The sequence below is a fragment of the Trichosurus vulpecula genome, chromosome 9, assembly GCF_011100635.1.
Source record: "Trichosurus vulpecula isolate mTriVul1 chromosome 9, mTriVul1.pri, whole genome shotgun sequence".
Taxonomy (NCBI): Eukaryota; Metazoa; Chordata; class Mammalia; order Diprotodontia; family Phalangeridae; genus Trichosurus; species Trichosurus vulpecula.
This window is the reverse complement of record NC_050581.1, coordinates 64,817,697-64,835,347: the sequence shown is the minus strand read 5'-3', so window position 1 is coordinate 64,835,347 and position 17,651 is coordinate 64,817,697. Positions and strand designations below refer to the sequence as shown.

Below are 17,651 nucleotides of genomic sequence, written 5' to 3'. Positions count from 1 at the left end.
TATATTCTAACCTTTAAAATTCTGTAATATTCTTAAAGATGATGAAGAAATGTGGCACCCAGTAACATTAAACAGACTGGCAGGTGGCTGAAGATCCATACTCAAAGTGCTAAAAAAAGAGAGATAACTTAATATCATGGTACAGAGGCTTCAACTCAGTCCTATTCTGTTCACTATTATTAATGTTGTAGATGAATATATACATATACATGTTCAGATAGATATATACACAATCACACTGTGGCATCATGAATCTGTCTTAACTGGTGGTTATAGCAAGCAATCTTATTAAATACTGTATGTAAAAATACTATTTTAATTATAAACGTGCAATGGAATTTCTAGAAAATTACTTCCCTTAAAATACCAGTGAGGAGTCTGCCAAAGGAGCTTAAGGAAACAGAGCTGGATACCTGAGTCATACTCCTTCACTGACAAACAGAACTACATCTCAATCAATCAACAAGCATTTATAATGTGTTTGCTATAAGCCAGACACTGTGCTAAGAGCTAGGGATATAAAAAGAAAGTAAAAACAGAAACTATAACTACTCCTCAAGAAGCTTATATTCTAATGAGGGGAACAACCTATAGACGTAAGAGGGTGCTCTGTGAGACTTCGGTAAAAGCTGGAGGTCAGAAGGGGCTAAAACACAAGGAAGACCTTCTGATTCAAAATGGGCATTTTCCACCCAAGAAAAGAGCTGAGGATTTAATAGTTCAATTACATCTACAGAGGCCAGTAAAGTCAATGGACTTGCCTCCATGGCATTAGCTACATTTATAGGTAGGTCTCTAGCTACTCTTCTGAAAAAATACCCCAAGGGAGTATTGGAAAAGGAATGGACTAAATTGGGATTGATGACCCTAAACACAAGGTACAGTGAGAGCCTTACAGAGGAATGCAGCTTTTCAGACCTCTCTGGCCTCCATCTTTGAGAAATAACAACCTCAGAGTGGAGGCTCTGAGGGAGTCAAAGGAAGGAGCTCCAGCAAATCCTAAGATAAGGGTACTTGCCATAGCCAAAAGAGCACTACAGAACTCCATTCGAAAAGAACACCATAATACGCCCAGCTAAAGAAACTCAATACCATCCAGCCAAGTCAGTGGCTGAAAGCAGGAAAAGACTGCAAAGTCTAAGTCCAGTGGATCAATCTATCCAGCAGATATACGGTACCCTGCAAAAAGCCCGGAGACCAAATGATCTCCCCAGTCCAGTTGAGCAGTAACAGCCCAGTGGCAGCACAGTCTGTCTGGCACTGTCTGGCAGCTGCTGCCCAGTGATAGAGTGGCCTGATTGACCCAATTCAATAGTATGCAAGCCCAGTAAGAAGTCAGAGCAAAAGCTAAACAATCTGACTGACCCATCCCAACAGGAGGCTGGACTTTCAGGCTAAGATACTTTATCTTACAAGAAGCAAGCCCAGCTGAACCACTGTCTACCCAGTGGAGACATTGTACCTTGTGAGGTGATAACCTGTTGAGTAGTGGAGTGACTTGTTCAGCAACAACACCAAACCCTACAACTAACTTCATAAGAATGCTCCAAAGAAAGAGAAGACATCAAAACCTTGCAATTCTAAACTTGTAAGTTACCTTGGCTACATATGTTTCCTATATGTGCGCCTTACTACCACTGTACTTTAAGTTTATGGCCATTCTTCCTGCTATAAGTTCTATATTTCCCTCTTAGTGCTCGGGGAAATGTTTTATAACTCTTGGTCTTGATATGCCACTTGAGTAAATGCCTTTGTAAAACACTAAGTCTAAGGGCTGATTATTAAGGAGAAACACACTGGTGGGGGCTCACAAGCTAGGGTTGCCAGGATAGCCATCTACAGGATTATCTCTAGAATCCTGAGTAGTAGTAGCAACCACCTTTTTGAGAACCCAACTTGCCAGTGTGAATGATAGTTGGATAAGTGAGCCTGGAATCTGGGAAGGGGGTTATATATAAATTGAGAGACAAAAAAATACAGCTAATGGAAGGTAATTTTAGAGTAGGTAGTACTAACAGTTGAGAAGTGGGATCGGAAAAGGCTTCCCAGAGTAGATAGCACTTAGGCTGAGTCTTAAAGAAGCCAGACTAGGCATTCCAAGGATCACAGGTTGGGAAGGAGAATATTCCAAGCATGGGGAACAATCAGTGCAAAGGCATGGCTATGGGAGATGAAATCTCTCATGTGAGGAACAAGGAGACCAGTATGGCTGGATCACAGCATATGTGATGGGGAGTAGAATGTAAGATGACGGAAAAAGACAGGAAAGGGCCAGATTGTGAACAGCTTTAAAATGAGGATGGACAAGAAGATTATATATTTGACCAGAAAGCAATAGGAAACCACTAGTGTTTGTTGAATAGTTGATGCCATGAACAGACCCAAACTTTAGGAAAATTCCTTCAACAGGTAAGTGGAGGATGAAATGAAGCTGAGGAGAGATTTGAGGAAGGAAAACCAATCTCCCTGTGTGTCAAGTAGCTAGAAGGTTATTTTAATTGTTCAAATGTGAGGTAATGAAAGTCTGAACTAGGATGGTTGCTGTGAATGGAGAGAGATGATATATGTAAACATTGTTGAGAAAAAAATTACAAGATTTGAAAACTGACTTGATATATGGAGTAAGCAAGAAAAGGAGAGAGATGATTTGAAACGCTGTGAACCTGAGGAATTGGAAGATGATGGTTCCTCAAAGTTCAGATGAGGGAAGAACTTTCAGGGAAAGATAATGAGTTCTGTTTTAGCTATGTTGAGCTTGAGATGCCTACAGGACAGTGAGAGCTCATGAGAAAGATAAGGCCAGATCTGAGAGTAACCTACACAGAAAGGACCACTGAACCCATGAGCACTGATAGGATCACAGAAAGAAAGCGCAGAGAAAAAAGATAAAAGGATCCAGGACAGAGCATTGGTGGATAGACAACAGGCAGCGGACAAGAAATAGACAAAGATCTAGCAAGAGATTGAGAAGGGGAAGTCAGGAAAAGAACCAAGAAAGAGAGGAGACACAAAAACCCTGAGAAAAGAGAATGAATAAAACTACAAGACACTTTAGAGAAATAAAGGAAGAATTAAATACTTAAGAGAATTATTAATTCTTTATGGTTGGACCATGCCCACATAAATAAGAAAACTATGTATTTTTTTTTACATATTTAGTGCCATGCCAAGTTACCAAGGTATGGTTTGGGAAGAATTACCACGACCATATTCCAAAGGAGAAGAGACTAACTCTTCCTTTTACCTTCTACCTTAAGCCACCAAATACTACCAGTCAGTGCCACTATCAAAACAGTTTGATACTTGTTAAGATGTAGAAAAGTTGATCAACTGCATAAATTATGAAAACAGAATCTAAAAATAACCAAACATAATAGCACCAGGTTAAAAAAAACCAAGAACATCAACTACTGAATTAAGGAATCTTTTATCTTACAAAAATTGCTAAGAAAACTAAAAAATGGTCAGGCAGAAATTAGACTTAAACCCACATCTTATGCCATATACCACAATAAATTCCAAATGGATGCAAAGCCTAAATATTCAAGTTCATATAAAAAATAGAGAAAGAAAGAATATGCCTTTCACAACTATGGCTACGGATTGTCAATCAATAAGCATTTATCTGGTGCTTAACTACGTTCCAGGCACCATGCTCAGCTCTGAAGACACAAAGAAAGGTAAAAGGAGTCCCTGCCCTCAAAGGTCACATTCTAATTGGGGAGAGAACATACAAATAACTAAGGACACAAGATATATACAGAGGAGATGGAAAGTAATCTCAGAGTGGAAGGCACTACTAGTTGGAGGGACTGTCAAAGCATTTGAACTGAGTCATAAAGAAAGCCAGAAAAACCAAAATAGTAGCTATCCAGGCATAGGAGAGATATTGTTTTGGATTATTCAATACTGTTTTAGACTATTTAAAGTAATTAGACAGTATAAGGTTGGAATACTGCTGCGGTGTAGGAGATGATGAGTTGGTAGAAAATATGGAAAAGACTTGGACTTATGAAGGAAGAGATTATCCACCCTCAGAGAAGCAGAGGATAAGTAAGTATAGTACAGACTTACGTAGATGCATATGAATGTATATGTCTATATATGAGTATGAATATAGATATCTAAGTATATGTATGTATATATAAGTGTAACATGTGTATGTATATATCTTTGTGTGTATATGTGTGGGTTTGTATTTGTATGTATGTATGTATATATATATATATATATGTGTATGTATGTGTATATGTGTGTGTCCGTGCTTAACTGTAGCCTTCTTGAGGAAAGGGAGGGAGGAAGGGGTAAAAAAGAACAAAGTAAAAACCAGAGAACAAAAGAAAACTTATAAGGAAGCAAATAAAAGATGGACAGCTCTAAACACATTGCATAGTATTTATTATACAGGCTTTCTTGAAATGGAAATTTATTGTTGTATATTTTGAATCCTTTCTTACATTCTGCTATGCACATAGCAATGCTTTTTTTTTCTTTTCTTATTTTGTACTTGTTTTAATATTTAAGTTTATGTTTCTTTTATTTTCTTATTGTGTATTTAAATTTAAAAATAAATTAGTTTTTTTTAAAAAAACGTATAGAAACAGAAGGAAAGAGTGTCCTGTTCAAGGAACATAACATAGGCCACTGTATCTTTGGATCATAGGTAATAAAATCTAAGAAGACTGAAATATAGGAGAAGGACAGGTTGTGAAGGGCTTTACTTGTCTGTCAGAAGATATTATAGTTTATATATTTGATCCTGGAAGGAACAGGGAGTGACTAGAGTTTACTGGGGGTAAGGGATAGAAGAGGAATAGTCAAGGGCAGCTGAGTAAAGGACGCGCTGGGGTGGGGAGAAACTTGCAGCTGAGATACCAGTTAGATTAGAAAGCTACTGCAATGGTCCAAGTGAGAAGTGCTGAGGGTCTGGACTAGGATGGTAGCTGTGTGAGTGGAAAGAGGTATATGTGAAAGATATACAGGCAATGGGGTATAGAAATCTATCTTGCCCTACAGGAAAATAGAAGGGAAGGGGATAAAAGAAGAGGGCGTGCATGATAGAAGGGAGGGCAAATCGTGGGAAGGGGGAATCAGAATGCAGATCGTCTTGGGGGTAGGGGAAGGGGAGAGATGGGGAGAAAATCTGGAACTTAAAATCTTGTGGAAGTGAATGTTGAAAACTGAAAATAAATTAATAAAAGAGATGTATGTGAGAAATGTTGTAAAGATGGCAAATGAAAATAAGGAATTAAGTGATCATAAATGATAAATTAAATAAATTCAATTATATAATATGGAAAAGCTCTTTAACAAGCAAAATAATTGCAATGAGAATGAGAATTATAAAGTAAATAGTTAACTTGGAGAAAACTTTCCCCCAAAAAATGTCTCTCATAAAAGTCTACTATCCAAGTTATACAGAGAACTGATACCTACATGGGGATATGCATAAACAGTTCTCAAATAAAGAAATATAAAACTATTAACAACCATATAAAAAGTTCTCCAAATCACTAATGATAAGAGAAATGTAAATTAAAACTGAAATTCCGCCTCAACCAACAGATTGGCAAAGACAGCAAAAAAAGGAAAACAGCAACTTTTGGGAGTGGTTCTAACAGGACAATAAGCACACCAATGGAATGGTTTTAAATTGTTCCAAAAATTAATTAGTAACTGTACCCACAAAGTTACTAAACTGTGCATATAATATGACCCAGCAATACTACTACTGGGCTTATATTCCAAGGAGGTTAAAAAGTGGGGGGAAGGACCCATAAGTACAAGAATATTTATAGCAGTACTTTTTGTTGTAGAAAGAAATTGGAAACAAAATAGGTGCTCATCAAGTGGGAATTTTTATAAATGGATAGAAATGAAATTAGAGGAACTGAGAGAACAATTTAAGCTCTAACATCAACAATGATGTAAAGGGAAACTCAAAACTCTAATGAAAGCAGCATACCACAGTAACTTCAAAAGACTCATGATGAAACCTATTTTCTATCTCTTGGCAAACAGGTGACAGACTATGCAGGCAGAGTGACATAAACATTCTCTGACATGGCCAACATAATGATTCCTTTTGTTGTACTAAAAATATGTTATGAGAGGTCCTTTACTCAGAGATGTGTGAAGGTGGTAAATTACTAGATAAAGATGGACATGAAAAAAGTTTCAGTAAAACATTTCATTTTGGATGCAAAGAAAACAGAAAGAAGTACAGAAGGACACACAAGCAAAGACCAGACTTTTTTTAATATATTGGTAAAAGTAAAACATAATAAACTTCCAAAACCAAAACTGTTTAAGAGAAGTTTTTGTTTATCTTTGTTTACTGAAACATCTGTGTTTGTTGACTGTTAGATTTACAATAAAAAAGAAAAAAAACATTTAAAGGAAAATGCATCTAAATGTCGAGATGAGGGAAAGGGCAATACACTAGACAGAAGCAGCCTGCAGAGAGGAATACAATGACATCCAGCCAAACAAGACTAGAGCTGGTGCTGGGGACTAATGTGAAATAGGCCTGGAGAAGCAGACTAAGGATCATAAAAGGCAGGTGAGGAAGTTTCCATTCATTCTCTTTAGGAGCACTAAGAGCCACTAAAGATTGTTCCACTTTTCTAACCACCAGAACACTCTCCTATTCTGCCTCCCTATCTCATAGAGGCCCTAAAGGTAGTGAGATAATCCATTAACCACCATATTTTTTTCCTGAGTTCCCACTTTGTGCTCTGGGAAAACAAGATCAACAGACAAAATAAAGAATCAAAAAAATCACAATCCTTTAGGGACTCTCCATTTTATAGGGGAGAAAACTGAAAAGAAATTTGCCTAAGACCACAAGTAATAAGTGGCAGAGTCTAGACTATCACTCAGACCTTCTGAAGACAGAAGTAATCTCTATCAAGAATATTACAGTCCTCCCATATTACTTTTTTTAGTTTCTGAACTTTAACAACTTGGTTTTAATCTGCCAACACATATTTTCTGGGATAGGTAGTGCTGCAGTTGTTTGGTCCAGGACTAAACAGGAGAAAGAAGACTGGACTACACTTGGGAAACTATATGTGGTTTTTCAGGATCCCAAGCACAAATATGCTCCTTTTTAATTTCAACCTTCTCCTGCAGATGTCATATGGCAAAGAAGGTAGGAAAACCTTGATCACAACTGAAGGTGACTCAAAGGGCAATGGAGAGGAATACAGTGGATGTAAACAGGCTATACAGCATGTTACCATTAATTATCTGTGCACAAAAAAAGACAAAGAATATTATCAATGACATGTGTTACTAACAAAGAAGGTAAGTCAGTAGTGTTGTAACAGTGAAGAGAAACAAAGTACCAAAATACACTCTCTGTCTCCTTTACACTTCTGCTGTGAAATTCACTTAGGTGCAACCCTGAGTGAAATTACAATAACTGAGTAGGTACAAAATAAATTATTTTAATAAATAACCATTCTAAGCTTCCATTTTCTTATCTACATGGTTTATCACAAAGTCTATTGGTAATTCATAAACTATTTGCCTTTTAAGGAAAGGCAAGAATATTTTGCGATTACTTATTTTTTTTAAGAAGTGAAACACAGCTAGGGATAAAACTATCAAGGATTATTAATTAACATACTGATTGAATTTGCTAAAGTAGGTTTCTTTACCTGTGTTTCCTTTTTCATCTTCTCTGATGTGTAAATCTTTAATTGATGTTTCCAATTCTAGCAGATCTCGGAGGTCTTCCTTATAGACTTCTATGTAAGATACTTTTATGTTAAAATCAATGCTGCTATTTTCAGAAATGCTTTGAAATAGGTCTTGGATGGCACGTGGAATGATACCTTTTTTATCCTCCGCAACTGATGCTGAAAATGTAGAAAAAGAGGACGCTACCATAAATTTCATTTATGAAGACAGCTGTAAGGTGGACATTGGTAGACTGAGACATGTTACCAATAAAGAAATGTGCAGGAAAAGCAGCAGATGGATGTCTTTGGAGAAATGTACATCCAGAAAAGACAGTAGAACCATCGTGTGATAACAGAGAAGGCTAACAATGGTTAGCCCACGTATCCCACTAGAAGCTACACAACCGGAAAGGATTTAGAGGAAGGTCCCCAGCATGTAAAGTGAATCCCCACAGAGGATTCATGGGAAGGCATGAACAAAGTCACAGCATGAAACAGTGTGGTGTGGCTGTTCAGGCTGTGATCTACATCAGAAAAGATAGTGCCTAAATTGATGAAAGCACAGAGCCATTAAAATATCAGAGAGAACCAGACGACAAAGGAAATTATGAATTCATCTTTACCTGTATTTTGGTAAAACTTCTGACAAAGTCTCTTATGCTACCCTGGTAGGCAAGATAGAGAGATGTGGGCTAGGTAGAATGAGAGCACAGACTCATCAAAGTACTAAGAACCTTCTCCAGAAATCAATTTCTTATTTATTAATTTTTTAAAAATCAGATTGTGAAGTTTTATAAGTGTTTTAACATATGCATCAATATTAAAAATAGTGAAAGGTGCTTTATCTAGTATTTCATAACCTCCACTGTTCATCACTTCTGCCTTTCCAATATATTAAATGTAAAATTTTTTAAAACTGACTTAAATCTAACTTTGTACAAGGCAATTAGAGAACACTAAGAAGTTTAAGGCCCTCAAAGGCCCTACGGTCTAGCTGGAAGACAAGATGGATGCAGCAAAAGTTTAAAAAAATGTAATATTTAAACAACCAATTTGTCAGCCCTAATCTCTCTCAGGTCTCCTAATGTCCAGTCTCATATCTGCAACTGCAGACTAAACATCTTGAACTAGAAGGTCCTGTAGGCACCTTAAACTCGTGTCCAAAACCAAAACCCTCCCTTTTTCCTAACTTTCCTATTATAGAAAAGTCTATCATCCTTCCAGTCACCCAGGCTTGCAATCTAGGTGTCATCCTCAGTTCCTCACTTATCACCACCCTTCCCCCCAACATCTAATCTGTTGTTTTTTTCCAAACATTTCTCCTATGCTACAGCCAATATATTTTTCAGTTATTCATTATATAGAAATATGGATTATTTCCCATCTGCTACTTTATTGAAGTTATTAATCATCTTGATTAACTTCTTTGCTATTTACTCATAGATACACCGTAATGTCTGCAAATAGGGAGAATTTTGTTTCATGTAAACTGCTACTCATACTTTAATTGTGCTTTTTGTCCTGTAATAACCAGCATTTTTAGAACTATGTCAAATAATAGTGGGAAGCAGACACATCTTTGTTTCACCCTTACTTGTACTGGGAAAAACTCCTAGCATTTCTCAATTGCAAAAACAAACAAAAAACAGAAATACTAACTGTTGGTTTTAGATGTATAGAGATAGGGGTTTAATTTGTTAGTTAGCTGGTACGGGGAACTTGCCCAAGGAAACTCTCTTTATCGATGCAGTTCAAGCATATTATACAGAGTTGCCTAGGACACAAGATTAAAGTGACTTGCCTAAAGTCATACAGATAAGTAGGGATCAGATGTACAACTTGGACGCAGATCTTCTTGATTTCAAAGTCAGTTATATATACACTATGCCAGTGATGTCTGGGACATATTTAAGAGGTACCCTTCAATGCCCGTGCTTTTTTTTTTAAGATTTTAAACATATGAATACAGTATTTAGCTATTAAAGTTTTTTTTCCCCTCCATCTATTGAATTGATCTCGTTTTTGCTGTTGATGTGATAAGGCTAATTGTCTTCATGTTGAATTACATTCTTTTACAATCCAATTTGTGAACTTTCACTATACATTGCAGTGTCCTTTTAATCATTTTACTTAACATATTTGCATCAATATTCATTACTAAGATTGATCTAAGGTTTTTACTCTTTTTGCCTCTTTGGTTTGTGTATTAGGATCATATTTCTCTCATAAAAGGTGTTTGCTAGAGTGCCTTCCTTTTCTATATATTGAAGAATTATTTTTATACCTTTAATTATTCTTTAAATATAAGATGGAATTCACTTTTAAAATCATCAGGCCCAACAGTTTTTTCTTTGGAAGTTCATTTATGGGTTATTCAATTTCTTTTCCTAAAATTGGGTGGTTTGAAAATGTGTTTTCTGAACTTAGATAAGTTTATATTTTTTGTAGAAATTCATTCATTTGCTTTTAATTCTCAGGCACATAACCATATATAATAGGTTTGGATAATTCTCTTTATTTCTTCTGTACTTGTTATGAATTAACCTTGTTCTTTCTTGTCTTGTTCAGTCATTTTTCAATTGTGTCCAACTCTTCGTGACCCCATTTGGGGTTTTCTTGGCAAAGATACCAAAGTAGTTTGCCATTTCCTTCTCTAGCTCATTTTACAGATGAAGAACTAAGGCAAACAGGGTTAAGTGACTTGCCCAGGGTCACACAGCTAGTAAGTGTCCGAAGCCAGATTTGAACTCAAGAAGATGGGTCTTCCTGACTCCAGGCCCAGAACTCAATCCATTGCGACATCTAGCTGCCCAACCTTGTTTTTTATTACCTTTCTCTTTTAATCAGATTTTGTTAGTCTTTTAAAAAAACAGAAACAAAAATTTTAACTTATCAATGTTATCATCTTTATTTTCAATTTTCTTTATTTCACCTCTAATTTTCAAGATTTCTTCTTTTGTATTTGTTTCAAAATTGTTAGTTAAACTCATTCTTTAGTTTATAGACATAGGGAAAATAAATGTTAACAGAGGAATTTTCCTTACAAATAATGCAGGGTGGCCATCTAATGGACAAAAATGGTGGTTGCAAGCTAACCTGTATGAGTCTACTCCTTACCTACAGGCTGCTAGAAAAAAAAATAACCCTATTTTCCGACTTGGTGTCCAAGAAATTTCACATTTCATAACAAAAAGTAGAGGTGTTCTATACATTCTGGTTTAGCTCATACATTATGTTGTGTTGGCTATAACTTTTCTGTTTTTATAAGAATATTTATGTTTAACAAGAATATCCCATTCATTCTCTAACCTTGCAAAATACAATTTATTATTCATTCAAACTCAAAATACTAATAAAGAGCTGAATTTCAGAGAAGGTTGTATAATAGTTCTTGAATAAAATCTTAAAAAACAAATCTTGAAAAAATTAAAAAACGAATTTACCTAAGTACCCAAAATTCTTTACTTTTATTAACAGGATAATCATATCAACTACTTACAATTTAAAAAAAACCTATAGCTATGATTCTGCCATGATTTGTTCTTTAAAAGATTATGCAAAGAAGTTATAAATGTGAAAAATATTAAAGTATGTAACATTTGAAAAAAGTCATACAAAGTAAGGCAGAGCAAGGAAAGTAGAACCAGAAGTAAGAGTAGATACCACGCAACTAAATAGAAGGAAAAATGTGGAAAGAGATACAGAGGCAAATGGACAATGAATTGAAGGAAATGATGAGATCACAATGAACTGTTTAAGGTTTTCATCACTGCTGCCAATTAAAAGCAGATACTTTCAGTTTGAGGTAAGTAGATGATGTTTCAGACAGAATTTGGATTTCGCAATCATGGCTTACAATAAAAAGTTTTGGCCAAGGAAGGCGTGCATCTAACAAGTGATAACAAAAACATTTTTAAAACTCTTGCAATTTATTAGGAGTGCTTTGAATAGAATAAGGAGGGAAGCAAGAAAATAGTTTATGAATATCTACCAAGTTAAATACCAGAGAAACCATCAGGTAACAAAGAAAGTGGTAGAACAGTAGACATGTCCAGGGATCTACAGGAAACCAGATCCAAGGAGGGAGTCAATAATTAAACCGATGACTTCATATGTGCCAACACATACACAAAATGTGGGCTAGATGGTGAACTTGACCTTTCAATGCTAGGGAAAAAAAAAACCTGACCTCATAAGTTTCAAAGATATCTAAAAGAATGAATCTCCTGACCAGAAGATTATACTGTATTGAAAAGGAAAAGAGTGGAGGGAAAGGTAGTATAGTTGAAGAAAAGTAGTGCTGTAAATCAATTAAGAGATACTCACGTTGGGGGGGGGGGGAGGCAGAGTCAAGATGATGCTGTGAAAGGAAGGAACTATGGGTGCTCTCTCACAAATTCTGTCAGATACATCTAAAAAGGTGAATCTGAACAGATTTGAGAGAGTTAGAAGCTACTAGTAGACTAAGAGAGGCAGGAGCACCAGGCACGCGCAAGGGCACCAGACCAAACCAACCAGGAACAGCAGAGGAATCCAGCCAGCATGCGGGTCTGGGAGAGCACTGGGCAAGTGAAACACCAGAGCAGGAACAGGCTCAGGGCGGAAGTACTGGCTACAGCCGGGTGTCTGTCGTAGCTATGGGAGATACCAATGCAGAACCTATGGCTGTGGGAGCAGCTAGCCCGGAAGTCTCCAACCCGCAGTCTAAAGGTTTGAAACTCACCTTCTTGAACTTCTGAGAGCCATGATATGCAGGTAAAATGGCTCTCATCCCTCCCTTGAATAAACCCAGAGAATAATACCTCAGGAGAAACACAGGAGCCAGAAGGGGGGCTTCAGTAGCAAGAGAAGTTAGGGAGAGGGCCCTTCTTGTGGTGGGAGAAAGACACTAGTGCAGGAAGAGAGGTGTCTCAGCACCCCTCACCTCAGTAGAACAACGAAAGTAACTGAGCCCCAGGGGGTGGAGCTAACACACATCAACGCCAGGACCCCAGAAATGGCTTTGCACCACCAGGGGAAGTGGCAGACACCAGCACAGACAACAGCTGAGATGACCCGTGCTGTAGAACAGTCCTGGGGAAGAGGAGACTCCCAGCAGCCAGACCACCCCTCCCCCACACCTCACAAAACCAGACGCCATAGCACATAAAGATAGATCCCAACACAAGAAACTTGGGACACAGCTCCCTGAGCCCCAGAAGGAGAAATCCACTTTAGAAACCAGGAATAAAAAAACACCATGAAAAAGAACAGTAAGAAGCTTTCAAAGACCACTGATTTGAATTATGGACACAGGGAAGATCAAAATACCAATTCAGAAGAGGACAGCACGGACACTACACCCACATCTGAAGCCTCAAAAGGGAAAGTGAACTGGTGTCCAGACCAAAAAGCATTCCTGGAAGAACTCAAGGAGGACTTTAAAAACCAAATTAGGGAGGTAAAAGAAAACATGGAAAAAAATGGAAAAAAATTCACTGATGAAAACAAATTTTTAAAAAGTAAAATTGCTGAAATGGTTAAGGAGAATCGGAATATAAATGGAGAAAATGTCTCATTGAAAAGTAAAATCAACCAAATGGAAAAGGAGATAGAGAAGCTAAAGGAAGAAAACAATACATCAAAAATTAGAAGCTAATGACTCTATGAGACATCAAGACACAGTCAAACAAAACATAAAGAATAAAAAAATAGAAGAAAATGTGAATTATCTGATTGGAAAAACAGCTGACCTGGAAAACAGATCCAGGAGAGACAATCTAAGAATTATTGGTCTACCTGAAAGCCATGATGAAAAAAAAAGCCTGGACAGTATCTTCCAAGAAATTATCAAACACAGAGGTTCTAGAACCAGAGGGTAAAATTGTCATTGAAAGAATCCACCAATCACCCCCTGAAAGAGCTCCCAAATTGAAAACTCCAAGAAATATCATAGTCAAATTCCAGAACTACCAGGTCAAGGAAAAAATACTGCAAGCAGCTAGAAAGAAACAATTCAAGTATCATGGAACTACAGTCAGGATCATGCAGGATCTTTCAGCTTGCACATCAAATGACAGGAGAAATTGGAATATGATATCCCGAAAGGCAAAGGAGCTTGGACTACAAAAAAGGATCAACTAACCAGCAAAATTGAGCATAATTTCCCAGGCATGGAGATGGACATTCAATGAAATAAGGGAATTCCAGACCTTCCTAATGAAAAGTCCAGAGCTCAATAGAAAATTTGATCTTCAAATACAAAACTCAAGAGAGACATAAAAAGGTAAACGGGGGGAAAAACCTCTAGTTAATCAACAAGGAAAATTAGTTACATCCCTATATAGAATTATTTTGTTTTATATATGTTGTATACATATGTCAATCTTGAGATTAGTACAGTTATTATGACAATTGAAAGGGATATACATAGGCTGTGGATTTCAGTATAAAATAACTGATATGATAAAAAATATAATTAAGAGATGGAAAGGGAGGTTTATGAGAGAAGAGGTAAGGAGATATTAGAAAAGGGTAAATTATGTCACATGAAGAGGCGCAAAAACATTATGGTAGAGGGAAAGAAGGGAGGGAGAAGAGCAGTTTTTGAGCTTTACTCTCATCGGATTTGGTTCAAGAAGGGAATAACATACCCTGATAAGTATAGAAATCAAACTTGTCCTACAGGCAGTAGGAGGGGAAAGGGGAAAGAAAAGGGGGGGTGATCAGAAGGGAGGAAAGAAGTGGCAACGGGAAAAAGGTAAGATAAGGTTGGGAAATCAAGAGGGAGGGTAAACTGAGGAAGGACGTGGTCAAAAGCAAAACTCTGTTGAGGAGTGGAAAGGAGAAGGGAGAAATAAAAGCATAAATGGGGGGAAATGGGATGGAGAAAAAGACACAGATATAAATCATAACTGTGAATGTGAATGCGATGAACTCTCCCATAAAATGGAAGCAGATAGCAGAATGGATTAAAAACCACCATCCTACAATATGCTGTTGACAAGAAACACATTTGAAACAGGGGGATACACACAGGGTAAAGGCAAAAGGCTGGAGTACAAGTGCTTCAGCTAAAGTAAAAAAAGCAGGGGTAGCAATCCTAATCTCAGACAAAGCAAAAGCAATGATAGATCTAATTAAAAGAGATAAGGAAGGACACTACATCCTGCTAAAAGGCAACACAAACAACGAAGCAATATCATTACTTAACATATGTGCCCCAAATGGTATAGCATGTAAATTCTCAGAAGAGAAGTTAAGGGAGTTACAGGAAGAAATAGAGAGCAAAACTATAATAGTTGGGGATCTCAACCTCCCCCTCTCTAAACTTGATAAATCTAACCTCAAAATAAACAAAAAAGAAGTAAAGGAGGTGAATAGAATTTTAGAAAAGGCAGATATGATAGACCTCTAGAGAAAACTGAATGGGGATAAAAAGGAATATATGTTTTTCTCAGCGGTACATGGCACATACTCGAAAACTGACCATGTGCATAAAAACCTCACAATCCAGTACATAAAGGCAGAAGTAGTCAAAGCATCCTTTTCAGATCATGATGAAATAAAAATTATTTGTAATAAAGAACCATGGAAAAATAAACTAAAAATTAATTGGAAACTAAATAATCTAATTCTAAAGAATGAGTGGGCCAAAGAACAAATCAGAGAAACAATTAATAATTTCATTCAAGAGAATGACAATAATGAGATGACATACCAAAACTTATGGGATGCAGCAAAAGCAGTTCTTAGGGGAAGTTTTATATCTCTAAATGCTTACATGAATAAAATAGAGAAAAAGGAGATGAATTGGGCATGCAACTGAAAAAGCCAGAAAAAGAACAAACTGAAAATCCCCAATTAGACACCAAATTAGAAATACTGAAAATCAAAGGAGAGATTAATAAAATTGATATCAAGAAAACTATTGAATTAATAAATAAAACAAAGAGCTGGTTTTATGAAAAAACCAATAAAATTGATAAACTTTTGGTCAATTTGATTAAAAAAATAAAGAAAACCAAATTACCAGTATCAAAAATGAAAAGGGTGAATTCATCTCCAATGAAGAGGAAATTAAAACAATAATTAGGAATTATTTTCCCAATTGTATGCCCATAAATTTGACAACCTTAGGGAAATTGATGAATATGTACAAAAATATAAATTGCCCAGGTTAACTGAAGAGGAAGTAAAATACCTAAATAACCCCATCTCAGAAAAAGAAATTAAGCAAATCATCAATGAACTCCCTAGGAATAAATCTCCAGGGCCGGATGGTTTTACATGTGAATTCTATCAAACATTTAAAGAACAATTAATTCCTATACTTTATAGACTAGTTGGGAAAATAGGCGAAGAAGGAGTCCTACCAAATTCTTTTTATGACACAAATATGGTACTAATACCTAAACCAGGAAGAGTCCAAACAGGGAAAGAAAATTATAGGCCAATTTCCCTAATGAATATTGATGCAAAAATTTTAAATAAAATATTAGCAAAAAGATTGCAGCAACTTATCAGGAGAGATACTCATGTGAAAAGATCCCTGAAAAAGAAGATAGCAAAGGGGAACCTAGCACATAGAGAAAGCTAAATGGAAGGAGAAACAGAAGCAATATTGCTGTGGAGAAATACCAAAGAACAGAGGGAAGTGACAAACACCAGGTCACCTAGGTTTTGCAGCTCACAGGTCTCTCCAGTGCTGCCCAAACCAGATTAAGATATAATTGGGAAATACTTACCAAAAGAAATAAAATAAATAAGCAAACAAATAAATATAGATAAACAAAAATACCACAAAACCTAGATAATATTAGTAGTTTTCTAAGTTAATATGCAGTCTGCTGGGATCCTTATGCAAAATTTAGAGGCCCCTGTTTTCATTTGAGCTTGACATCACTGCCACAGAACACCTGAGGAGGAGGAAGCAAACAATTAAGGATTCTTGCTGAGGCACATGGTAGAGCAATGACATCCTCTCAAATGGTGAAGGAAGTGACAAGGCAAGTACTAATATAGAACCAATATTGGTCAGTATAGAAGAAATGGTTGTCAAAGGAGAAATGACAGGACCCTTGGACTTTTACCAAAGAGAAGAGAAAAGATGGCCTTAGGATGACATGTCCTAGATTTCAGAGAAATAGTAGTTTGGATCATGTTGCCTAATACACTACAGGGAAAGTCAGTCTAAAAGGAGTGATTTCTTAAAAATTTTATCGTGAAAACACAAAGAGAAACAATTCTGATGAGGTATAAGTGGGGGAGCTGCCTAAAGAGAGTAATGTGGATATATACCTAAACAAAAGATTTTCTGAAGACCCATAAGTAAAGGCGGGTAATTATTGCACAGCCTCTGGAATTTCATTAAATCTTTATACATAGTCTAGCAGATGTAGTTTGTCCTTGTTTGGTCCCTTATGATTGTTCATTTGTGTTTACATTTTTCTGCTCCTCTCAATTCCTGTGTTTGAACTTCAAAGCCTCTTTACAGTTCCGGTCTTTTCACCAAGAATGTAGCAAGTCCTCTATTTCATTAAAGATCCATTTTTTTCCCTTGGAGTATAATACTCAGTTTTGCTGGGTAAATTATTATTGGCTGTAAGCAAAAATCCTTTACCTTGCAGAATATCATATTGCAAGTTCTCTGCTTCTTTAGTGATGGCTCTAAATCATGTGTAATCCCAATTATGGCTACTCAACATATGAATTCATTCTTTCTTGGTGCTTGCAGCATTTTATCTTTGACCTGAAAGCTCTAGATTCTGATTATGATGGTCCTGGGAGTTTTCATTTTGGGGTTTCTTTCAGCAAGCCATAGGTGGATTCTGTTTGCACCATGCCTTCTGATTCCAAAATATCCGGATAATTTTCTGCTGCTAGATGGTGTCGTGCATAGAGGCTGGTCCTAGAGTGAGGAAGATTTGAATTCAAATCAAGCCTCAGACTCTAGCTGTGTGACCTTGGGCAAGTCACGTAACC

The 17,651-nt window shown here is 36.6% G+C and overlaps 1 protein-coding gene across 1 annotated transcript in view; it reads right to left on the bottom strand.

The window, feature by feature from the left end:
- The window catches only part of KIF27 (kinesin family member 27), a 131,852-nt gene that overhangs the window by 103,333 nt on the left and 10,868 nt on the right, over positions 1-17,651 (bottom strand). Inside the window, exon 2 of the mRNA XM_036738847.1 lies at positions 7,665-7,865. Within this exon, the coding sequence (XP_036594742.1) occupies positions 7,665-7,865 (201 nt within the window). The remainder of the gene's footprint in view (positions 1-7,664; positions 7,866-17,651) is intronic.